Here is a 26895-nt window from a genome sequence, read left to right on the forward strand (position 1 = left end):
TTATCCATTTGTCTGTCAGTGGACATTTGAATTGTCTATATTGGCTGTTGTGAATAGTGCTACAACGAACATGTGAATGTAGATAACTCTTCTACATCCTGATTTTAATTCTTTTGGATATGTTCCCAGATGCCAGATAGGTGGATCATATGGCAGTTCTATTTTTAATTTTTTGAAGAAACTCCATACTGTTTTCAACATAGTGGCTGTTGTCAAAGTTCATGTTGGCATTATTATTGTTGTAAATGTTAAAGTTAGTTTTAATACCAATTATCAATTACAGATTCATATGATAGCCAGAGTCATTCATAATACAGTGAGTTAAAGATGACAATATCTTGTAGTACAAGGAGTACATAACTAGGACCTGAAATGCCTACAGTCTGGTTGGTAGATCTTAACAACGTCACTCTTCAGATCTGTTACCTCTTCTGCAAAACAAGGGCCATGCATGAGATGAATGGTGTGTTTGCCACTCTGTTTTACAGGGACTCTAGATCAATCTCAATGTGAGTGTGGGCATGTGTGTGTATGTTTGTGCCTGTGTGGTTGCATGCTTGTGCCTGAGTGTTTCCTAGATGCTTCTAAGTATAATTTGGTGTAAGTAGCAATGCTTTTCTTAGCTGTGAAAAAATGTATTGTTGAAAGCAGATTGTCTTCTGCCTGTTTCTAACCCCAATACTAAGTGCCTTCAAGCTCTGTATTTCTGTTCTCTTTCTAATTTCATACGACTTATGGTTAGAGATGGTGCATTATTCAAAGAATCTAATGTCAACCTTGTTGTGAAAGTCTATGCTATTGTCTCATTTTTCAGTCCATAAAATACCAATGCATGTCTATCATTATGTTTATTCTATATTGGCCATGAAACACAAGAAAACTCTTATATTAAATTCCAAATAACCGTCTCTGAAAGGCACTCAAAAATTAAAAACAACACTTTAAAATTTAGTTGACATGGGATCTCAAAATGAAATTGATAACAGTGATTTAAAATCCTTGTTATAACTGAATTGCTTTGTTATTGCAGATGCCTCATTATCCTAGTAAAAAACACACATAACAAAAAACACCTGTCTAACAGAAAGAGGACTGTAAAAAAAAAGTTTGAGTCTCTAGACCTGAATATTCATACCACCCAAATAAAGCATTCCGACATTCCAATTTTCTAACAGACAAATCAATATATCCACATATCTTAAAGGTATTGGAAACATGGGGTCAAATCTTCTACATTCTAAAGTAGTGCAGATTCATACAAAAAATCAATTACTTCTGCAAACTAAAAATTGCATAAATTAGTAAACATATCCTGGGGACAAGTCAAAACCACAACCAATCTACCAGTGTGTAGTACTTTCTGGCTCCTTGATGCTTTGTAGTACTGAAGACATTTCTGCATCTAGAAAAGCAACAGGCATTGCCGAAGTTGGGTTCCACTTCAGGGGAGAGCAAGGCAGAGGCTCTGCAAAACTTGTTTTTAATGTTTTAAGGATATGAGGCTATTCTATGAAGACTTTTATTTCTTCACTTCAAATGAAAAATAGAGTCTGTGTGACTATGCTTTACAATAAATATCATATAACCTTACAAATATAACTTCCCAGATTGTTTATCTTCCCAAATTCACTTTATAATTATTGAAATGAAGAAGGAACTGTATGAATGAAGGATTCAAATTTGGAGTTCAGATTCATACAAATATATACAGATGGGACTGGGCATTTGTGAGCTATTCCAATAGCAAGCTAATTAATCCATCCTATTTCTTTGCTTTTGACCAGAATGGTATTAAACCAGATGGGTAATGGGTTATATTTCATGCTAATTAAAAACTCTAATTATCCCATATATTTTAGAAGAATAAAATACAGGACTGGATTATTTATTTTTGAATAAACTTTATTAGAGAATATAATTGTCCTCAAGAATTGTCCTCAAGATTGTCCTCAAGAAGAAAAATAAAAGGAGTCTGTAGTGAGTTGAGGAGTATTCACTTCAAAACTCATGTATACTTGGAACTTCAGAATATGACCTTACTTGAAAATAGGATCTTTATAAATAAAATTCGTCAAGGATCTTGAGATGAAACCATCCTGGATTTATAGTGGGGTCTATCCAATGACTGGTGTTCTTATGCAGAGATAGGAGAGGCATATCTATAAGCCAAATAATGACAAGAATTGCCAGCAACCAGCAGAGGTGAGGAGAGAAACATGGATGAGTTTTCCTTCAGAAACTTCAGAAGGAACCATCCTTGACGACGCCTTTATTACAAACTTTTTGCCTTTTTCTTTTTTTTAATGATTTCACTTTCTATAGAGTAAAGATCCTAAAAGTTTATATATTTAGGGAGTCAGAATCTTTGATAATACTGAGTTGAATGGGGACGCCTGGGTGGCTCAGTTAAGCTGCTGCCTTCGGCTCAGGTCATGATCTTGGGGTCTTGGGATCGAGTCCACATCAGGCTCCTTGTCCAGCAGGGAGCCTGCTTCTCTCTCTGCCTCTGCCTGACACTCTGTCTGCTTGTGCTCTCTCTATGACAAATAAATAAATAAATAAAATCTCTAACAAAAATACTGAGTTGAATGTATTAAATTCCATTTGCCACAAATATCATAATTACTAAACATTTCATACCAGCAGTTTCTCTAGGCTGTGGGGCTACTATTCTTTGTTTTCTGGACCACTTGTCATTTAGCTGTTCAGTGGACATGGAATTGGTTACAGTGGTAGGAATTTTCAATTTTGGTATGATATGACATGACATATGATATGACATGATATGACATAATATGACACTAGAGTCTTGAATTTTTTCATTTTATATATACAATTTTAAAAATACATATTTTATTGTTATGTAAAAAACAATCACTATCAATATTTTGGTGTATATATATTACTCTAAATACTTTTCTACCAATTCATTTTTTATTTATAAATATGGGCTCATACATTAATGTTGATTTAGAGTTTAGTTATTCACATAACAGTATGTTTTAAATATTTAACACGCTATTTAATAGTTTTACATTATATCATTTGCAATAGATCAACAGTATTCCATGATATGATCTTGATGAAATATTTTAGGAAACTGCCTATATTTGGATACTTGAATTCTTTTTTCCTATAATTGGGTATTAAAGTAACAGTGCAATGAACTTATTTATAGTTAAAAACTTCACAGAAAATATGGTTCAGAATTGGAATAAATTCTTAGTAGAAAACTTAGATCACATATCTATGAAGATCTCTGACTCTTTCTCTCTCCCATTCTCTCTCTCACACACACATATTTACACCTGTGTATAACACATATCTCCACATTGCTTTCCAGAGAGATTCCAGAATCTTCTGGCCCACAGAAGTATATGAGTATTCATTATTTCTCTCGGATGCTTTCCAGAACAAGGTATCATCATTCATTTATATCTTTATTACTTTAATCAAAGGAAAATGCTAACTCATTTTTGTTTCAATTTGCATTTCTCTACTAATGAGTTTGAACATTTTATCATGTGTATTGACTTTTTATAGTTCTATAAATTGAGTACCCAATCCTTAGTTTTTCAATCAGAACATTCATCCTTTATATAATTATTCTATAAAATTTTAAAAAATATTTTTGACCTTTTCCTTTTGAGAAGAAAATTTTTTAAAAAAAGTTTCAGGACTTCAAATGTCAATAGCTACTAAAAACTAAGGCATGGTGCTTGCTCCAGTAGCACGTACACTAAAACCAGAGTGATACGGAGGAGATTAGCACAGCTTCTGTACGAGGATGACTTGCAAATTCTGGATGTATTCCACATTTTGTATGATACAGATAAAAATTTTTAGAAAGTAGATCCTAGGAGTCCTCATCACAAGGAAATTTTTTTCTTTTTCTTTTTGTTGTATCTATCTGACATAATGGCTGCTAACTAAACTGACAGTGGCAAACATTTCACAATAAACAAAAGTCAAGCATTGCATTGTATACCTTAAACTTATACAGAGACATATGACAATTATACCACAATAAAACTGGGGTGCTTGGATACAATTATCCTTAGAGGCTCTTCTTCTAGTCTAGTATTATATCTTGGGAATTATACTTAAAACTTTCAGCAAGATTTTTTCAATCTTGGCGGTTTCTTTCAAAATATCTTATGAATTCCAATTTGTATATTTTCCTGGACCCAGTTTGTGCGCCATTCCAGATTTGTTCAACTTCACCCACCAGTTCCTATCATAAGCCACTGCTATATGCTTTGCTTTCCAAGTCCCTGACAATAGCTCATGCTCTTCTTAGAGCTATAAGGCTGCGTTGAGTACCGTTGCTACCTTAAACCAAGCAACAACCATTTAAAGTACTCATTGACAAGGAGAGAACTCCATATTTGCATACTCACCAGGTGCTCTGACTTCTCAGGTGCTGTTTGGAGATACAGAATGGATAATAGACTATTGGTGGACTTTGACCAATGACAGGCTTCCTATCCAGTCACTGACTGTGATACATAACGCTTCCTGTGGCCTCTGAGGAGACACCCCGGGAGACCAAGTGAAGTCTGTTTACTTTAAACTTGTGGCCAGCTCAATGATATGTCACCATCATTGATTTCTCATCTCCCCTTCTCCCTTTCTTTCTTTCCTCACTGGTGCTTTCCTGGGCTTTCACCCCCTGAGAGGCATTATGGTGAAAGCATACCTCAGGCTCTGTTTTCTGGGAACCAGGCCTGACATGAATTAAAGGTTTTATTGGTTAAAATTAAATAAACACATGATTATTAATTTTATAAAATAAAATGCATGTTCTTCAACTACAGCACAGAAACTGGGTCCAGTTTTCATAAAGAAGCTTTATTTACTATGAGTTACACCAATATTGCTACAAAAGTGAATTTACTTTTATGTTTATGGAAAGTAGAACAGTCTTTATTTCCCAAACTACACTTCTCCACATTTTCCAACCCCATCCTCACTGCTGGAGATTAGGGGAAGAGAGATCAAAGTAACTTAAACTTGGGACCAATTGATTAGATGGTTTTTTAAGGTTATTAGTTAAAAAGTGAAAAATTATTTGACAAGAGAAGCTGTTATTGAATCAGCAATGCTGAGAAGCTAATGTGGATAAAAAAAAAATTGATACATTTATTAAGATCATGATCCAGAGGCAAAATATGTACTGAAAACATTAGAGAGAATATCATGTTGAGAATATAAAGCTTATTCTTGTTCAGACCCATAAATGTCACCTGTCAGGAAAAACAACAACAACAACAAAGAATGTTCCCTTGAAGTGAGAGTATATTTTATTTCTAAAGCATTTAGTTCATCAAAACCTTGCAACATTACACCATGAGAACACTGACCTGTGAAAAGGTACCAGAGGTTGTTGGGCTCCAGTGTTTCCATCTCACCCCTGCGGGTCGTCTTTCTGTGTCGAATTTTATAGCCAGTAATAAATCCATTTTGTGTGCCTGATGGAGGAGGCAGCCAGCTTACTTTGATACTCTGCAAAATAATAGATGCAAATTAAAACATTGGAGAGAGTAAGGACGACAGGATGGGGTCAAAGAAATGACCCAAACCTAAGTGTGAATAAAGTAGAGAGGCAAGAAGTGCTAGGGATTACCCCACAGAACCAAATTAAAGCCATTCTTACTATCTGACAGTATTCCTCTTCATATGATTTTGACAAAAATATATAATTCGACTGATTACATGTATTATCGCCTCTTCTTTGTAAATGCCACTAAAATGACAGTAAAATATTCTAAAGGGTATAAACCTATAAGGAAATAGAGAATAGGAGTCTAATGGATAAGAGATGTTAACAAATATTTAAGAGGTGGAAACTGAGAGAAGTGTGGTAGCTGAGTCAAAGGAGAGAGATGAAACCTAAATTACCCCTTAAGAGATATTAATGAAAAATAAGGTGATTTACATGACAAAGTTCAGAGAGAACTAGAAATTGTTGCTTCCTAAGTACCTTGAAAGACAAGACTGAAGCATGGTGTTGAAATAAAAGATGGATTGAGAATCCTACTCACATTCAGTAAAATCAATCTACTAATTCAGTGATCTGGGAGTAGCTGGCAGTTTTATTCTCTAGGGATATTGAAACAGAATCCACAGATTCAGAGATAGGAGGCAGAGGAGAGTCGAGATGAGGGCGAGGGACTTATTTTTGACTTATTAAGTCAAAGACACCCAAGTCTTCTTTGTTCCTCTGAAGTCAGAGCAGTGAAAAGCAGGTGTATATTTCCCAGGAATAATATCAGGTAATAACTCTCTATAGAGAATTTTAAGTTAGCTTCTAGAGAAAACAACAGCCAGATTTCTGATTAATGCCCCAATAATGAGGTTCCCACTTAATAACCCAACTCGTGCACTAGAATTTGCATGTTGCAATCAAATTTTTAGTACCTATTTCATTTTCATGTAAACCAAAACTTTAAGACTATCAGACATTTAGAAAAAAGCCTTTACTATAAAAGAGGAAAAAATACATAAGAACATAATGACCCTTGAAGGAAACAGCACTGATGCTTAGAGCAGAGAAAGGATCTAAAAACCTATCATTAATACCCAGATAATCTAAAAGAAGACAGTGCATTGTGAAAGGAATAAAAATACAGAAAATATAAAAGATTCTTTTAAAAAATTATGATATTTGTAACTTGGTTGCATTCAGTTAAATATTCATCAAATAAACTGGAAGATAAATTAAAAGAAATCTCCTAAAATTTAGTGGGTTAAAAAAAAAAAAAAGATGAACATAGAAATTTGGAGAGAAAAGAAAAAAGAGGTTTAGTCTATAATTTCTAACATCCAACAAATAAGATGAAATAATGAAAAAAATAGGAAAAATAGAAGGCAGAAAATTATTGAAGAACAGGGGCGCCTGGGTGGCTCAGCGGGTTAAAGCCTCTGCCTTCGGCTCAGGTCATGATCCCAGAGTTCTGGGATCGAGCCCCACATCGGGCTCTCTGCTCAGCGGGGAGCCTGCTTCCTGCTCTCTTTCTCTCTCTGCCTGCCTCTCCACCTACCTGTGATTTCTGTCAAATAAATAAATAAAATATTAAAAAAAAAAAGAAAATTATTGAAGAACAAAAACAAAAACAAGAACTCTCCCCTGAAATAAAAAACTTACAGAACTAGAAAATGCAAGACTTCAGTCTAAAAGGGATTATGGAATATCTGACATCATGCATGAAAAAAAAAAAAAACTACATTAAGGCACATTACTGTGAAACACTACAGCCTCATGCGGAAAGAGGATCCAAAAGTTTCCAGAATGGAGGACAAAAAGCAGGTCCCATAAAAAATGATCAGGAGTAAAAATAGTAAGGAGTAGGATTTCTCAACATTTAAAGTTAGAAACAACAGACCAGTACTTACAAAATTCCAAATCTAAAGTATCTTAAACCTGACTTCCAAGGCTATACAAACAACCAAGTATAAGGAAAATATAACACAAGTATAAGAATATATGCTTATATAAGTACAACTATAAGGACTTTTCAGAAATACAAGGTTTCAACAATATCCATCTCCATTCCCTTTATCAAGAGCCTAATGAGGGTGTGCTTTGGGAAAATGAGAGCAAACAGAAAGAAAAAGGTAAGAAATCCAAGAAATGGAGAATCTAAAACAGAAAAAAGAAGGAATTCTCAGGAGTTCAGTAAAAAAAAATTTTTAATATAAGATTGGAAATAATAAGACGTAAGCTCAAAAGAGTACATACTATACAATTTCATTATATAAAGTTCAAGAATAGGCAAAACTAATTTATAGTTATACAAAGCAGACCATCAGTAGCTGCTCATGGTAGTTGTACTGTGAGACTGACTGGCTATGGGAAGAAAGAGACTTTTCAGCGTGATGGAAATATTCTGCATCTTTATTTCGCATTTGTTACATGGGTAGATATAATTGTCAAAACATATCATTATGGGGTCAATTGTGCCCCTGTTCTAAATTCAAAAGTTTTAATCCCCAATACCTCAGAATTTGAGTGTATTTGGAGGTAGGGACTTTAGGAAGAAATTACTAAGTTAAATGAGGCCAATTAGCATGAGACCTAATCCAATATGACTAATGTCATTGTAAGAAATGGAGATTAATGGGGCACCTGGGTGGCTCAGTAGATTAAAGTCTCTGCCTTTGGTTCAGGTCACGATCTCAGGGTCCTGGGATGGAGCCCCATATCAGGCAGGGAGCCTGCTTCCTTCTCTCTTTGCCTGCCTCTCTGCCTACTTGTGATTTCTCTCACTTTGTGTCAAATAAATAAATAAAATCTTAAAAAAAAAATTGGAGATTCAGAGACACACACAGAAGAAGACAATGTAAAGAGTGGAAGAAGAGAGTCATTTGTAAGTCAAGGAGAGAGGGCTCGGGAGAAAAAACTCTCCTGATAACTTGAACTTTGACTTCCAGCCTCCAGAGCTCTAAGAAAATGAGTAACTGGGTTTGTTTAGGTTTCCTCATCTGTGGGGTTTGCTATGGAAGTTCCAATGAAATAATACAATCATAGAAATAAACACTGAAGACTTGTGCACTTCACTTTAAGTAATTATGCCTCTGAGCAGAAGAAGGCCTAGAATGAAAATGAAGAGAAGGAGAAAGAAGGGTAGGAGGAGAAAAAAGGGAAGATGTTGGGTGAAGGGGAATAGGGATGGACATGTAGAAGAGCGCAAAGTGCTGACATAAAAATAAATCAGCAGGTGAGATCTAAAAGTGGTGAATTAATTAAAGCAAAGAAATTGAGGAACAGCTACCTGAGGACATTATTGAAAATGATGAAGGTAAATTCCAGAAAAGAAAGAGTCACACACACACACACACACACAAAGAGTGACGAACATGGGAGTCTGGAGGGAATGGGAGCAGGGTTTGGTAAGGGAAGAGTCTATTAGTTTTAGTTGCAAGCTTGTTTGAAAAAATAATGTGCATGTAACACTTTGATGAACATTTAAATTAATCATTTTTTAAGATTTTATTTATTTATTTATTTATTTGAGAGTTGTGGGGGGCAAAGGAAGAAGGAAAAAGAGAATCTTAAACAGACTCCATGCTGAGCATGAAGCCTGTCACGGGGCTTGATCTCACGACCCTGAGATCATAACTGAACTGAAAACAAGAGATGGATACTTAACCGACTGAATTATCCAGGCCCCTAGATTAATTTTTAAAATAAACATTTGATGTTGTTCTTTTGAGGTGGTAGTAATGAATGACTGTCAGAAGCAGGCCAGACACAAAGTCAGGGAATGGATTTCTGAGTCCCTGGACCACAATGGCTGGAAGACTTTGATACTGTTTCAATCATGAGGAAGTAGCAGACCGTAGGACACTATTCTCCAGGGGAACTGAAGTCAAAGCCCCTTCTTTTAGATTACTATAAATTAGCTATTGCTCTACAAATGAGTAAGTGCCTTTGTAAAAGGATTTAAAAAATTGTGTAAAGTCAGTTATTGGCTAAACATTTTCAAAATGTCATTGACATGCCAGTCAATTGTCGTGACTTGCAGTAGCCACGTTCTATAACGTTGCCTCAAACACTGAATTTGTAAATATGGTAATACTACTCCTAGGGAAAATACAGGTTTAGGTTCTTATGAGCCTCTGTTTACATTTTTGTCAATTCATCAATACATAACCTTGTTTTATGTGTGTTTCTGCTTAAAGACATCTTATCCAATATTGTTGACACATTAACATTGAACTCATGGCCAATAGCACTATAACTCATGCCAGAATGAAGTTTATCTAACACATGGATTTTTCTCCCTAAGGCACATCACAGTCTCTCTCAATAAGTGATTCTAAGTAGCACTTCAGTATTGTGCTTGGGGAGCATTTTAAACAGTAAAATCACCAACAGAAAGCAAAAGTAAATGAATAAATGCAAAAGAAGAAAGTGGCATTTATCTGACCACAGAAAGGACACTTGGTTACAATACAAGAAGTTTCTCCTTGTTCAACCTCAACTGGGAATGTGTTCTTCTGGAGATTCCAATTGTTTCATTGTTCAGTGTGTGCACAAGTCTGCAAATGACTGGAAAAATATTGTGGGTATTGATTTGGGGTTACAAATACATTTTAGCAGGTAGGTGAATCTGCAAATTCAGACTCTGAAAATAATAAGGATCAAATGTAAATATACAACAAATACATTTTAATAATTTTAGGGGAACTTACATGAATAGAATTAATCTGATGATTTAAGTTAGAATATATCTGAAAGAGTACGACACTACTAAGGTCATTTATCTCACCCTAATTACTCTTTAAATGTGACAAACTAAATGCCACTCTTAAAAATACTTGTTAACAATATTATGATTCCTTACTATAGACCTGGGAATGGTCTAAGCATCCTATATATCCAAGTCAGTTAGGTTTTTTTATCCTCATAATGACCCTGAGTTAAGGTCTGTTGCCACCATTTTTGTACAATCACATAGATTAGGACACAGAGAAGTAACATATATGAACCTATATGACCACCAAGTGATAGAGGCAGGATTTGAACTGAGATTATCTGATTTTGAAACTGGTATTCTTTACTATTTAATATTGCCTACTATGGGAGTTCAAGAGGCTGAGAGTCTAATTCATGCAGTTATTATTCATTCAAAATATATTAACTGCATCTTTGCTGTGTAGCAAACACTATCTTGGGACTATAGAAACATCCAGATAAGTCATGGTATATCCATTGTGGCTGAGGATATAGACACAAAAGCTCAATGAAAATACAAAGTGTTAAATACTAAAACAGAGAGGCCCAGAAAATACAATGGAAATACAAGAGAAGGAGAAATTAACTGTCTCATGTTGTCAAGAAAGACTTCACATATGAAACAAGAAAGACTTCAAATATGAGTAAAACTTTATGGAGGGGATAGAAAAGATATGTAAGACAAAGAGGATATCAAGAGGAAGCTCAAGATTTCATGACAATGTACAGCAGCACTTTCAAGTGAAGGTCAAGTAATCTCTTAATGACTAGAGAATGGGACATATAGGACAATGTAATAGAAATGTAGATTGGAAAAAAGTTAAAAGTCTTTTGGAACATGCCAAGCAGACATATGTTTGATGAGTGTGCTCATTCACAGCGTTTGGCTAAAGAGACAAACTAGTGAAAAAATAGTAATATGTCTCTGGACCCCAAAGAATATATAGCCTTAAATACATATACACTTACCTATCCCTTTTCTCCACCCCTTCCCCACACATGTAAATGCATATACGTGGATGTGTTGTTCTCAAGCGTTTTAGAAACTAGCAAAGAAACCCAGATTTGATGAAGAATCATACCTTATATTTACAATCCACTACTTATCTTACCTTTATTTTTCAATGCTTCAAGGTAGCCGTGACAGATATTATTACTATTTTACAATTTTACAAAAAAGGAAATTGAGGCACAGAGTTAAATGATGGACAGAAGTCATCTTGTACTATCACAGAAAGATTATCTAATGTTTGAGCCTAATATTTTTATTATTTTACGCTAAAATAATCATAGAACTTCTACTTGGCAATTCTACTCACCTAAATGCCCCTACAAAATATTTTTTTAAAAAGATTTTTATTTATTTGTTAGAGAGAGAGAGAGAGAGAGAAAGATACAGAGCGCAAGCACAGGCAGACAGAGTGGCAGGCAGAGGCAGAGGGAGAAGCAGGCTCCCTGCCGAGCAAGGAGCCCGAAGTGGGACTCGATCCCAGGACGCTGGGATCATGACCTGAGCCGAAGGCAGCCGCTTAACCAACTGAGTCACCCAGGCGTCCCCAAAATATTCTTGAAAGAAATAAAATCTGAATTTAAATAATTAGTTTTAATAACATCCAATCAGCTTCCCGTAAGTGGCCCTTGGCAAATCAAAAAGGTTTATTTTCTATAGACTACGAGTTTATTTTTTTTTCTTTCTTTTTAAAGATTTTTTTTCCAATTTATTTATTTTCAGAAAAACAGTATTCATTATTTTTTCACCACACCCAGTGCTCCATGCAAGCTGTGCCCTCTATAATACCCACCACCTGGTACCCCAACCTCCCACCCCCCCGCCACTTCAAACCCCTCAGATTGTTTTTCAGAGTCCATAGTCTCTCATGGTTCATCTCCCCTTCCAATTTACCCAAAAGCACATACCCTCCCCAATGTCCATAACCCTACCCCCCTTCTCCCAACCCCCCTCCCCCAGCAACCCACAGTTTGTTTCGTGAGATTAAGAGTCACTTATGGTTTGTCTCCCTCCCTATCCCTGTGGTGATGCAACATGGGGGCTTAAGTGGGTAGGAGAAGAATCCATGAAATACGAGTTTATTTTTTAAAGTCAAAAGTAAATTCAAATAGAAAATAAAAATACAAAAGAAGACATTAAACTTTGACCAAGAGGTAGAAGCTTATGATTTCCAGTTACTACTTTGCTGTGTGTCTTTGTTGAGTGACCTCTTTTAAGTCTTATAAATGACCCTAATCCCAATGCACATATTGAAACAAGGAGAATGATTGTGCTTTAGTATGTCTACAAATCACTTGCTAAGCCTGGGGAACTTAATTATACTAATGATTACATGAGCAATACTTAGTTTTTGACAGATAATAATTTTTCTTGATCATATTTGAGGATTTTCAGTGATTGTATAAATTATTCCCACATAGCCAATACCTTAATATCGATGTCTAGCAGAAATTAATTAATAGAATCAGTTATACACTCTACACGCCTGGAGACAAAGCCTCTCAATGGTTATCATTCATCTTTGGAAGTAATTTCGTCACTTGTATTCATTCTCATAGATGGGCAGCAGCTAAGTTTATTAACAATTTTTATGCTTTTCGTTGGTTTCAAGCAAGAACCAGCAGATGGCAAAGTCTCAAATGGTCAAATTCTTTCCTTGCAGGTTCTCCTTCTGCAGATGTGGCTGGATGTCCTAAATTATATTGTTTTAGAACGTTCATTGAAAGTATTCAGTAAATTTTTCATATTCAATGGCATAACGTATTTTATTTTCTGCATAGGATTTGTTGTCAGTGCTTAGTAGGTCAGACTTCATTGCCTGTTCCCCCTAAAGCTGTCACTGTTATGGGAACATTCTTGTACCTAGTCTTCATGGGTAAGCCTGGTAATTATTTTTATTAAAAATACTTAACACATGACCTTTGGCATTTGAAAAATCCATTTTAATAGCTGTGACTTGACTTTTGGTTCTTTCATTACTTGAGAGGGTGAAATTAATCCTTTTCAATCTGTTGCCAGTGTTCTATCTTGAATCAAGGATTAATTTCACTTTTTTCTCCAGATTTGAAATAAAAGAAGAACTGTAAAATTCAGCTTCCCCAAATCCTTCTATCTCCTTTTTGATTATCATAAAAATGAATTTGTTTCCAAGTTAGCATGATAGGAGCAGTTAAGTTTACTGATTGAAAAGAAAAGATTTCCCTGGCCATTATTTTCTAACTTTTTGAGATAACCCTATTCCATTTGGTGATGTGGTATTATCCTTTTTATGGGCTCCACTAATTCCTTTCTTTACTTTTCTTTCACTCTAGCATATGAGTAGTAAGTAACAAAACAGAAAAAAAAAACCTGATATGCCTGCCACCCCAAATTTTTCTCTGAAGCCACATTTCATAAGCTCCTATTTTTAATTCCACATATCCCACGGGACACTGACCTTCTGCTTTACTCTCTCTAGAATATACTGTAGAGGAAGACAGGCCCCATTCCAAGCATATTCAGGGATCATAGGAAAGACTTTTTTTTTAATGGTTTCATCTGGATAGCATTCCCACAGAAGGGAATTGAAGGGTACCATTTGAAAGAAGGTCCTTCCAGCAAATAAGAATGCCTTGGCCAAAACAGCAGGAATCCAAGGATATTCACACTTAATTGAAAATAAGTTTTGAACTTTGCCCCTTATTTCTGTTCTGTATTTCTGGTGACTTATTGAATCTTATGTTGCATGAAGAATGAAATATGCTTTCCATACTCATGACATCCTATACTTTTTTATTAAAGAGTGCCATCAGCACTTTTAAAGAACCTCTTATTATTGTATTTCTCATCTGTCTCCTTACATTCCCTCTGCCACTGCCCTAACTCAGACCTTAATTATGGCCCAGAATATTGCCACCGCTCACTAATTGATCCCCCTGCTTCCAGGTGTCCCCCTGCTAACACCCATATGCATTATCTTCTTTATCAGGTGATGGACTGCCAAAGTTCTCTGAGTCGTTTTTCTCATCTGCAATATAAGAAAAACCTACCTTAAAGGGTTGTGGTGTAGATTAAAGCAGATGATAGGAACATGCTTGGAACTTCAAGGGAGAGAAGGTGTTAAGAGAAAAGGAGTGAGGCAAGAGGTTAAGAGTTTAAAAGACAGAGAGGGGGGAAATAAAGGCAGAAGTAGACAAAGGTCCGAAGCAAGACCCTGTCTATCAATAATGCTCCCCGAATGTGGACCTACTCACTTGGACACTGACTCAACTTTTCTTCTGCACGTGAACAGCATCGAGAGAGAGAAGTTACCTAACAACACTTCTTAAAATCCTTTTCTTCCATGAATATTTACAGAGCAATTTACTCTGTAGAGTATGATTCACATTTCTTGGGGTAGCCCAAAGAACCTTCTGGCATAGGTGGAAAAGAAGAGATTGTAGAATACAATAGAGAGTAGAGGCATGTGGAAAAGTGAAGAAATGCTGTGTATATTTTTGGAGGTAGACTTGACAGGACATCGCGATTCATTGAATATCAGGTGTGAAGAAGGAAAAATCATCAATATTGACTCAAGTTTCTGGCATAAGCAACTCAGTAGATTATGATGCACTTACTGGGATAAGACTGTCTGAAAAACAATCCACTTTCAGAAAAAAAAGAAGTTTCCTAGACCTTCTAGTAGTATTAATAAATGATACCTCACAGAAGATAGAGAAACGAAGCTACCCATATTAATGATATTCCAGTTAATGCTGGGAAGGGCATTTTCTAATTTTATCACTTAGAATAAATGATATCTTAATAATATCCAAACTATTCAATAACAACATTTCATATTTAACCTTTGATATTTATCTAAATACCTGGTGGTATTTAGAAATCATAAGCTTCTACCTCTTAGTCAAAGTTTAATGTCTTCTTTTGTATTTTTATTTTCTATTTGAATTTACTTTTGACTTTAAATAAACTGAAATAAACTAAATTGAATTTCAAACTGGAATAGAACTTAATTCACTAATTAAAGAGTATTTTAAATTTTTTTATGTATATAATTGGGTGAACAATTTCCAAAATGTGTTTTGGCTCTTTATAAACCTATACACTTAAAGGGACTAACCAAGTATGGATTTGATAAAATGTCAATAAAATATTATGAAGGTTTATATATATTTTTCCTGCAGTTATATACTGTTCTTGCAGATTGTTTTTACTTCATTATCATAAATATGCATGCTCACAAGTTTTTTACTTCACTATCATAAATGTGCAATCTCTTGTGATAAGTGAAGTTAGAAAACTGGGTAGCATAAAAAAATTGGTATTCTTGAGTTCATGTAGGCAACTGTTATCCAAAATGACATAAAGCCATGTTAGCAAGTACTTCGTGTGACACATTTCCAGAGTGAAGTCTGTTAGTCAAGTCTAAGTTAAATATTTGTGCAATAATAAAAGTATGTTTATACACAAATTGAAAAATATTCTGCTTTAAATAAAATGTTGTGTCCTAAATTCAAAGAAACATTGCTTTTATTTAAAAAATGAGGAAAGCTAGCCTGTTGTGATCTTGTTTGACGGCTTTGAAATGATAAGGACATTTTTCAATAGGTTAGCTTAGTTGTAAAATAGTCTTCCTTTTATCTCTGCCCTGGTGGCCTTTGGCTCCCCATAGAGAGTGCCCAGCGGGTCTCCTCCCTGAGGATTAAACCCTACTTGACCTACTCTGAAAAATCCTATTCCTGGTTATGTTGTGCTAAGCCACATTGGGATTTTTTTTCCTCAGGCTGCTCAACTTCAAATCATATCGCAAATCCACTTTGAGTTGGGTCTTAGATTTAGTGATTGGGTTTCTCCGGTCAGGAGGTAAGGATGCTGCATCTTTGTCAGTATTCTCTTACTTTGGTAATCTGCTTGGTTCTTCCAAAACACCCAAGAGTGAGTCCCCCAGCACCTCCTCTTTTGTGCATCTCTGAGGCTGGCTGACTTCCCCGACAATTGTTACTCATCTCTCTGAATCTAGGCACTCCCTGCTTTCACATTCTGAACTGCCCAAACCTCCTGATCTTCTGATTCAGTGCTTGGAAATTCTTGTCAGCCCTTTCTGACTGTACCCACTGGGTACAGCTTCGATTTACTGCTCTATTTTCTGGCTACTGTGACCGGTCTTCCTGAAGGAGCATTCCTAATTACCTTCCTTACTCCTGATTTAGGGGCATAGCCCTCCTGACACTGGATCTGAATTCCACACCCATTCATCCCACAGAACTGTCTTTTTTAGGTGTAGAAAATGCACACATATAAAACTAAAACAAAACAAAAACAAAAACAAAACCCAAAAAATCATAAACCAAAAACTGCACAAACTAAGAAATGGCATCTGGAATATGCTCTATTTCTTATGTGTTCCATTTTTATATTTCTTAAAGTAAACTGGGCTAAATTTAATTTGATGCTGGGAAATTGACAAGCCACCACTTTCCCTCTCCTTTAATCAAATTCTGAGAGCTCAACCTTCACAATTCCAAGGAAAAAGGGGGAAACTAATCACTTATCTAACCTACTTCATTTTAGTAGCATAGGGGAATTGAACCAGTAAATTAAGGTCAAATAGGTTTCCAAACCTACACTGGAAGAGCATCTATCCATCACTGTCCATGGAGACAGAGGGCATCCATGTTATACTGGTAATTTGGCAGTCTGGTAAGTTAGCATTTTGGATACTTTTAGAGCAATATTTTAAAAAAAAAATTTCCTCTGTAATATAAAGATGAGGCATAAAAGTCAATTAGAAGAAAAGGGGACAACAGCCCAGTGTGGTCCACAGACTCTTTTCCAGTGGTGTCACAAATTCAACTCTGGTCCCAAGTTTGCATACCTATTCTACATATACTAGTCATCTATTTAAGAATTAACTCCAGGGGTGCCTGGGTGGCTCAGTGGGTTAAGCTGCTGCCTTCGGCTCAGGTCATGGTCCCAGGGTCCTGGGATCGAGCCCCACATCGGGCTCTCTGCTGAGCAGGGAGCCTGCTTCCCCCTCTTTCTCTGCCTCTCTGCCTACTTGTGATCTCTGTCTGTTAAATAAAATTTAAAAAAAAATTAAAAAAAAAAAAGAATTAACTCCAAATGTTAAATAAAGCTTAAATCCTAGGCACGGGTAAATGGAAATATACTTGGGAGTTCCTTAATTCTCACAACCTATGCTTAAAAAAACCTTACTGGATGTTCTGTCTAGTATGCAGCCCTAAACTGCCATTTAGAGAGACAATAATATTTTGTAAATAAAAGATGTTCAGTAAGTATAATAAGATGGATGACAGAGAGCATACTGTTCTACTCTCAGCTTTTCATTAATTTGCTAAGTGACATCAGGAATCATTGACCTAACTGCATGGATTGTAGATTACAAGACCTCTCTTTCACTCACCTAATTGTTGAGGGGTAATCAGTGAGGAAGAGTTCAGAAACATAAAAATACTGCAAAATACAAAGTTCTACTCTTGTTTTAATTTTTTTTTTCCTTTTACCATTTTTGAGTTATCAGGTCACTTTGGCTTCGTATGATTGTGTGTCGAAGACATAAAAATACATAAATGAATGAATGATTCTTATAGAGGCAGAATTATCTTCATGAACACTTCAACTGATCACAACAACTAGATTACATTTCCCTGGAAACAACTTGCTTTGCCTCTCAAAAACCATTCACTGAATGTGTAAAGAGGTGGTTCTATTATGGTAGATTTTGGCATATTTTGAGTGACCCACAGAAACAGTGCTTTCTCCATTTGTTACAAAAGCCCTGTTGGAGTTGATTCTCAGGTATGTAACTATGCATGGTCTCTATTACTGGATGAAAAATGAGGAAAAATCAATTATTTTTTCCTGCTAGCCAAGCTTCCTTGGCCAACTAAATAAAATTAACTTTATGATTCTAAGCCAACCAAGAAAATCACTCCCAAATACACACTATCGTCCACACTAAATAGAATAAAAAAAGAAGGGTAGAATTTGTATGTATCTAGCATCTTTTTTTTTTTTTTTTTTTTTTTGGTAATCTCTTGGATTTAAAAGAGCATTTTTTTTTTTTTTTTACACATGATAATTTGCTATGCATAGCCTAGTAGCCAGGCCTGTTTTATTCTAGGTCCTAGAAACTGGAAATGTAATTTCTAGGAGGTATTCACATTTTGACAAAATTCCATTACGATAAAGCAATTTGGTTGTTCCCTGGAGTTCATGATAAAGCGATCTTACGAGTAATACATTTCAGAATTTGTCAGTATCAATAGACTTTATTCTCCAGTACCCAAGTCTTTCCCTGGAAGTAAGCTGGATGTTTAGGGAGGCTCATTAACTCTTTCAGATCACTAGGTCCTTTCTCAGACTATTCATTTCTACTAAATAAAACTACTAAAAACAATGTAATAGCCTTGATGCAGGACCTGGAGTTAGGAAAGCCAGAACACAAATACATCGGCAGAGTTATATATAAAATTATACCCTTCAAAGGCACAAGAAAATAGACCAATATACAATTTAAGGCAGAAAATACAATATCCACTTATTTCTTACTTCTTTTGTTGGTTTGTTTTAGAACATGGAAACCAAGATATCATTCGAGCAGTAAGGTGAATGGCGTAACTTCAGAATAATTAATTTTACCAAATATTTAAGCAACTGAGGCAAGACTTAAGACTTTAAAGACTGATTTATACCAAAGAAAATTTTTTTAATGTATGAGTTAAAATGCATTTATCAAGAATAACCGGTAGGAACTCAGAGTATTGCAATAATGCACTCATGTTAAAATGATCACGATATACCAAATGGTCTCCTAAAAAATGAAATATTAGCTTAAAGATTGTACAGTGCTCAGTAAGAGAATAAAAACCAAAGTTTTTATAACACTATATACTAAAAATTGCTTTAGTGACAAACCAGAGACTTCATCACAAAAATAATTTCTATCTGATGTTTTATAGGATAAATATGATTGCAAATGAGTCTCACCCTATACAGAACAATGCCCTCTATGTTTTAATGTACATTAAAATTTAGGCATGTCCAATATTTAGTGATAAACATATACAGCTGGGCCTATATTGAATAAGGGAAAATGCTACTATAAAATAATTTTCTTTAAAGAAGCAGAAGTGGCTATTTAACAGTGGCATATCTTCAAGTAAACTGTCAAATTAGGCCCTAAGTAATTAATCTCTGAAACCAGCAGGCTTTCAATCTCAGAGCAGCCATCTCAAAGACATGAGTTACCATGTAATTACATGGGACATTACAATGTATTTATGAGGTCATTTATTACAATGTACAGTAATTACAGAGTACTTACATAGCTATTTATGTCTCATAAAATGAAGTGAGACTAAATATTTTAATTGTGTTGCAGAAATAAGGGAAAATATTTGAGTTCTAAATGTCAGGTGAGATTACAGGTCAGATTCACATAACTCGTATTAACAGCTGGCTGCTTCCAGATCACGTGTTTCGTACGGCTCTCTTATTAGAAATGAAGGTTGGAGAAATATTCCTTCTAAGAATGAGTGAGTGGAACTGTTCTCAATTTCAATGCTCAGGTAAAGCCAGAAGATAAACCAATAATATAATTTATTATTTATACTTACATACAAACCCTGAACGTCCAGGCATCAACAGAGTTGCTGGACTAAAAGCAAGGTCATGTATATTGTGTTAACAAATGACACACCATACAATTAGATGGAATAATAAAAGAGCAGTTCTTCTGTTTTCCATTTCTATTATTTTGGATAAAAATGGTATTTATTCAGATTTTCACACCTTCTTAAATATGCAGTAAAATTTCAAAATTGTGTGTTTTTCACGATTCTTCCCTTCATCCCAGATTATACTTGGAAATTCTTATTTTGCCTAACAAGTGAATTATGGCAGTTGAGAGAAGAGGATTCTGTGCTTGTTACACCTGAAACATCATTGATATATGAATAATGGAGAGCTCAGTGCTCTCATTACTACATTGCTGATTTTAAAAATGACAATAAAAAACCTTTTGGATTTATAATCATCTGTTCTCTTTGGATTAACACCCAAAGCAAATTATGTGCATTCCTTTATTAGTTTATTGAAATAACACCCCGAATGCCTGCTATGTTCTAGGCATGCTGTTAGAACAGAATCATATTCACCTAAAACACTTTTCTTAAAAAGCACGATCTTTTCAGTGATAGATTCTATGATTCTGTTGGTAGATTGGACTTACTACATCTATTAAGCTTAACAAACACACCATACGATGCTCTCCTTTTGGTTAAATAAATTCTGGCTTTACATTCAGAGTTTATGCCTTTCAATTAGATTGGTCATTATTAGATGAATTATGAAATGCAAACAGTATTGCTCAGCCTTTGCTTATTCTTGCTAAGATGCCTCTGTTCATGTGATTCAATGATCAGAAAGTACAAAATCATGTTCAATTATGATGGCATAGACAAAATATTCTTTTCTAAGCTTTAGCCTGTCTTATGAACTTAAACAATCATTTTTTTCAAAAAGAATAAATGTCAGACTTTTTTTTGTCATGCAGATATTATAACTACCAAATTGCTATAAATATGTGAGCTAATTAATTCCTGTAAAGACTGATCAGCAGGCTGACAGTGATACCAACTGCAGCCTCCTGGCAAAACAGGGATTCCATCAGTGTTTAATGACTATTAGGTTCCTATATCATCGTCCCCGAATTTGCCAAATCCAGATACTCAGGACCCACAGAACCATCTGCAGAAATGTTGCCTGTTAATATGCTAATAAACCAATTAAGATTCACAGATCTCTTCAACAGGCACTCAGGTCAATTCTGATCAACTGTACCAATTTTATTTATACATGCAGAAAGAATGGGTCCATTTTCTCACTAAAATTCAGAGAAGCTACTCAGAGTAGTTAGGAGCATCATCTCAATAACTCATTCTAATTTAAGAACAGCAAGAGATAGTTTATTTTGGAAAAAAAAATAAAAACCTCTGGGTAACTATCAATACTTCAATCAGTATTTCAATTAGATATGCATTCATTATGTGTCTAATTGATTAACAATTAGCAGCACCTGTAGTTGGCTATAATTTTAATTACTGATTACACTAAGGCTGATTACTTAAAATGATACCTGCATGAACACCACTGGATTATAAAGAAAAGAATAAAACAATTCCAGAATAATTAGTTCTATTAAAAAGGAGATTAAAACCAATTCAATGAAATATTTTTAATATTCTTATTTTAAGCAATGGTAATAGATTTTTCTTAAATTATACAATATGGAGAGAAGCTAACTAATGGTTTGTTTAATGTAACTAATCTGCCATTTTCCTGGATGATGTGGAAGTATTTCAGAATAAGCCACTGTCCATCAGAACAAGCATAAGGAAGAAGATCCTAAGTAACAATAGATAATAATAGAGCCCCATTTCTAATCTGCTTTTTATATATCCGTTTTAGAAATGGAAAGGTATGTTGATCCTTCTTCATGAGTAAGACAGACCCATCAACAATCATCCTCAAAAGAGATCTTAGACTGTATTTTTTAGCCACAAAAGGAATATAATTGTTTCAAACACAGGTTTTTAAAAAGAAAAAGTCAATTTTGAACTAAAATATCTTAAAACTAGGTAATAGTTGCAAACATTCTGGTGTGCAAAATACCATGTGTTTTCATTTTACTATTCTCAGAGAGGATTTGTAGCAACACAGAGCCAACAACTGCTCCAAACGTAAAAAAATATATATATATTCTCCACAGTTTCATACTATCACATCATATTCTTTTTTAGGATTTAGGACTTCAAAAAATAGGTTGGTGCACAAGTTATGGTAGGTTTTTTACAACCTTTTTTTTTTTTAGCATAAGTGAAATATTTGTGCAAATGACTGTTTTAAACAGAGAGTTTGATATTTATTTCCTTTTTGCAATTCTATTATAAAACGTTCCATGCAAATACAAAATTAGAGTAGTATATCATTACACAATCACCAGGATGGCTATGATAAAAAAGACAGATAATAACAATATTGGTGAGGATGTGGAGAAATTAGAATCTTCATACATTGCTGGTAGGGATGTAAATTGGTGCAGCTGCTTTGAGAAATAATCTGGCAGTTCCTCAAAAGCTAACTGTAGCATTAACTATGACTCAGCAATTTCTTTCTAGGTATTCTCCAGAAAAAGGAAAACATGCATTCGCACAAAAATTTATACACAAATGTTCATAGCAGCATTATTCATAATACCAAAAAAAAAGTAGAAGCAATCTAAATGCCCACCATCTTTTGAATAGATAAACAAAATGTAGCATATCCATACAATGTTTTATTATTTGACCATATGAAGCAATGAAGTATTGATAGATGCTACAACATGGATGAACCATGAAAACATTATGCTAATTGAAAGAAGCCACTCACAAGGGACCACATGTTGTATTTCATTTACAGGAATGTGCATCTTAGAGATAAAATTAGATCAGAGAATGAATGCCCATGACTGATGGAGGAAGAGGATAGGAGGGAAATGAGGGGTGACTGCTAAAGGGTAGAAGGCTTTTTTAGGGATGGCCAAATGTCATACAATGAATTGTGGTGAAGCATGCATAACTTTAAACAGGTAAATTCTATGGTATATGGATTATATCTCAATCAAGATGTTACCAAAACAATTGCATCACAAAAATTAGATTAGCATAATGAACCCCAATATGCCCATCAATTGACTTCAAATTTTCAGTTTATTTCCACTCTTATTATATGTATCTGTTAAGCCGCTGGACTGAGATTGTATTTAAAAGAAATCCTGCAAAGTGGAGAAATGTACCCATGTGTGTGAGCCTCCCCATAAGTGAGAAATACATTCCAGAAGGACCTGAACATAATCTATCTTTAATCCTCATCCCTGATAGAATGCTTTGTATATATGGTACTCACAATATGTTTCCAGATGGCAGCGGTGGCAGACTGAACAAGTATGGCCTCCAGAAGGAGGCAGTGTAGAGAGCAGTAGAGTCATACTCTACTGTTTTTTAAGCATTTCTTTTGAGGACATTTAGGAAGTAAGGTGTGGTTGGGGGCTAAAGCATCTGCAAAGAGCTCAACCTGTTAAGAGCTCTAATAAGGCCCATGGGAAGTTTGTGGAGGCTCCAATCCAACTCCTTTCAAAAATGATTCTTGTACAACAAAACTAGATGACAAAACGTGGTTCCAGCCTACGCAGGGTGTTCTTTACTTTCCTTTTCCTTGTTACCAGGATATCCACAGTATTTCCGTTACACTTAAAAGACATTGTGTGGGCCTGATTTGGGCACACAGGTGCAACGAAGGAAGAAATAAAGGAACACCAGATAGAAGGGCTGACAGGTCATGAGGTCCCCGACAAAAGTGCGAAGAAAAAAAAGAAGAGAGCTGAGAAGTGAGAGGACTCTTGTGAGGAAGAGAATGATTACCTAGACGCAATAAAATAATTGTCGTAAACAAACAAACAAAAATTGAATTAGGTTTTTCATAACTTCTACCAGGTGATCTCCTCAGACGTCTGGGGAAACGAGAGTATGTTGGGAGAGAGACTGTTGAAAGGAGATAAAAGTAAGGAGTCCGTAGGACCCAGAAGGAGGGCAGGGCATGATGGGGGTCATGTTGCTATACAGTTATCAAGATGGGCACTGATGAAGCACGATGTGCCCATAATTAACATTAATGAAAAACTAATTTAAGTAAATGCCAAACAAGTAATAATCATGACATATATATAATTTTTATTTAGAATTCATTCTATGATATCTATATATCTATATCTAACTATATATATATCTACATATCGATGAAATATATATATATTTTTTCTAAGATATACATATATCATACAAAATTTTAATACTGGCCCATGGTTTAATTTTCCAGCTCAAATTTTGTTTTGTGGTATGAAGGAAGAAGTCTAGAAGAGCAACAGAAGAAGCATAACTAAAAGGTTACCTTTTGACCTTTAATTTTTTTTATCTTCACTTGTTATCTATTGTCTTTGCTTTCAAAATCACATTGAAATATTATGAAACATTATGAAAACATCTTTAAAATAATATGGGTCAAATCAGTAATCTCTTCCTAAATCAATGTCTTAGAGGAAGAAGCTGAGTCTGAAATGAAATGAAAGAAAGGAAGGAAGGAAGGAAGAAGGGAGGGAGGGTGGAAGGAAGAAGGCAGAAAGGAAGGCGAGAAGGAAGAAAGGGGAAGAAAGGAAGGGAGGGAGGAAGGAAGGAAAATAAGAAAGTTATTTTTTCTTCATCAGAATACGTTTGTCAGTGACCAAGCAGATGGCAAAATCATCTTGTCTGTCCGAGTTTATCATGATACAGCCAATGTACAGATAAACATGTCTACTCTTCAAACTCAAGTTTTACCTTACTCATGAATTCTGGCTGAACTCTTTTCTTTTTGCTCTAAGCTTTATGATTCATATGAAATAATGAAATGCTTAACCAAAAATATTTCCCCACTCCTGAGTTGCCTGCAGGTCAGTTGTAAAGACATTCAATTTCCAATAATTAGGTCAGTGCTGACTTGCTGACTTCTCTTATTCTTTTGTTCATTAGCAAGTAACGTAAAGATCATAGGAGATAGCCACTGAATATTCTGGGAAAGGTAAATGACCAGAAGTCACCAGACAACATTCTTTGCACATTGATTATCTTTTTTTAGGATTAATGACTAGGGTTATTCTGTGCAGGTCTTTCAGTTTTGTACTCAGTAGCATATGTTTAATTAGATGTCTTTTTTGCTCCTTGCACAAATTCAGTAACATGAGGCTAAGCACCATCATCTGTGTATATCTTAAATTAGAAATGAAAAAAGAGTCCTTATTTCATTCTGTTCTCACTTTAAAGACATAAATATTTTTTAAAAAATTGTTCTGAAAGCAAGGGATAGCAGGAAGAGTGTAGGGAGATGTTAACACATAGAGATGATTAACTTCTAATGCTTCACACTGATAAAACACTTTAGTACTATAATAAACTCCAAAGATATTCAATAACTTTTCTTGCTCAGTTTCCTTTACCCAGAGGTATTTTGCAATTGAGGCCACTGAGGCAAAGTTATCCTTGGTTCTTTGGATATGGATTACAAAAGTCGTTAACTTTCTAAATCTCTATTTTAGAAAATCTCTATTTTTCTAAGAACTCTTCATGTGTCTTCGATGTGTGCTATCTTATCTGGGAATATATGCTGTACGGGAGAAGAGAGGAGACAGCGGCTTGGTTACTGGTTCTACTCATCAGCTGTTCTTGCCTACGCAACAGTAAGATGGAGAGAGGATGGCCTTGAAGTCAGTGGGGCCTGCATTTAAATTCCATTTACTGGGGTGTCTGGGTGGCTCAGTGGGTTAAGCCTCTGCTTTCAGCTCAGGTCGTGATCTCAGGGTCCTGGGATCGAGGCCTGCATTGGGCTCTCTGCTCTGCGGGGAGCCTGCTTCCCTCTCTCTCTCCCTGCCTGCCTTTCTGCCTACTTGTGATCTCTCTCTCTCTGTCAAATGAATACATAAAATATTTTTAAAAAAATTCCATTTACTGCCACTTTACCAGCCATGTGACATACCCACGCTTTTAACTTTGTTTTGTAAGTGGGATATGTAAACACACACACACACACACACACACACACATACAAGAATAATCAGATGTAATGACCTAACAGGATGCCTGTGAGGATTAATATATGACAATACTTATCAAAGTCAGTCACATAGTAGGTGGTGTCTTGAGTCATCTCTTCTGCTGAAGTTATCAGTGTCGTCAAAAAGATTGGCAAAAAGAAACTGAACCTACTCTCTAAACTGAGAGCAGTTGTTTTCATTTTGAAAGTGTTTTGTCTAAATTACAGTTCTCCAGCTTCTCTTTAGTCTACCCCAGCTCCTCATGTACAACGTTCCAGAGTTCGGCTGTGGGCTTTTAACTAACTGTCCATGTGTGATAATCGTATGTAAAGCTTTCTGAGAATTCTACCGTAACTTCCAGTTGTGTGAATTCTTGCAGTGGACTAAGAAATCAGCTTTCTGACAAAAAAAAGCCCTCAGAGGTACTATTTGTCAATTTCTGTGGGTTAATACTTCTATCATGGCTAATTTCAAGCTACCAGTGGTTTCATAATCACTTGCAAAATTCTTATGAGCCAGTCCCAGCAGGCTCCAATACATATCAAAAAGGAATATGAAGCCAGTGTGTCAACAAACAGCCACAAGTCCACATGTCAAAGTGGGACAAGTGTGCAATGGCTCGACCCTAACACCAACTGCAAAGTCCTTGAGGACAAGGCCTTTGATTCAAAGTTTTTAATCTCCTCTGCTACGTAGCAATCAAGAAATATTCATGGATGGACAAACTGAAACTCAGATCACCATACAATATTTTAATCTTAATTTCTATTAAAATCAGAAAGAAGGTTATGACTCTTAAATTTAGACTGATATCATCAAATACCACCTTAATCTTATAGTTTGCTGGTCCTCAAAAACAACTAAGGCCTTAATAAATACATATAAATATTTAACATCAAATTATGAAATATTTAATCTCTGACATTAAGCCATAAGAAATGGCAAATAATCCACTTTTTTCTGACCTAAAAATGGGATTTC

General features: G+C 35.3%; 1 protein-coding gene and 1 non-coding gene across 2 annotated transcripts in view; one reads left to right on the forward strand and one right to left on the reverse strand.

Annotated features, from left to right (window-relative positions):
• The window catches only part of DCC (DCC netrin 1 receptor), a 1152813-nt gene that overhangs the window by 189623 nt on the left and 936295 nt on the right, over positions 1 to 26895 (reverse strand). The window contains exon 13 of the mRNA XM_044242950.1: positions 5364 to 5505. Within this exon, the coding sequence (XP_044098885.1) occupies positions 5364 to 5505 (142 nt within the window). The remainder of the gene's footprint in view (positions 1 to 5363; positions 5506 to 26895) is intronic.
• LOC122903847 lies at positions 3716 to 3822 on the forward strand. The gene has a single exon (XR_006384059.1). It is a non-coding gene; the product is annotated as a U6 spliceosomal RNA (small nuclear RNA).

Source organism: Neovison vison, chromosome 3 (assembly GCF_020171115.1).
Source record: "Neovison vison isolate M4711 chromosome 3, ASM_NN_V1, whole genome shotgun sequence".
Lineage (NCBI taxonomy): Eukaryota > Metazoa > Chordata > Mammalia > Carnivora > Mustelidae > Neogale > Neogale vison.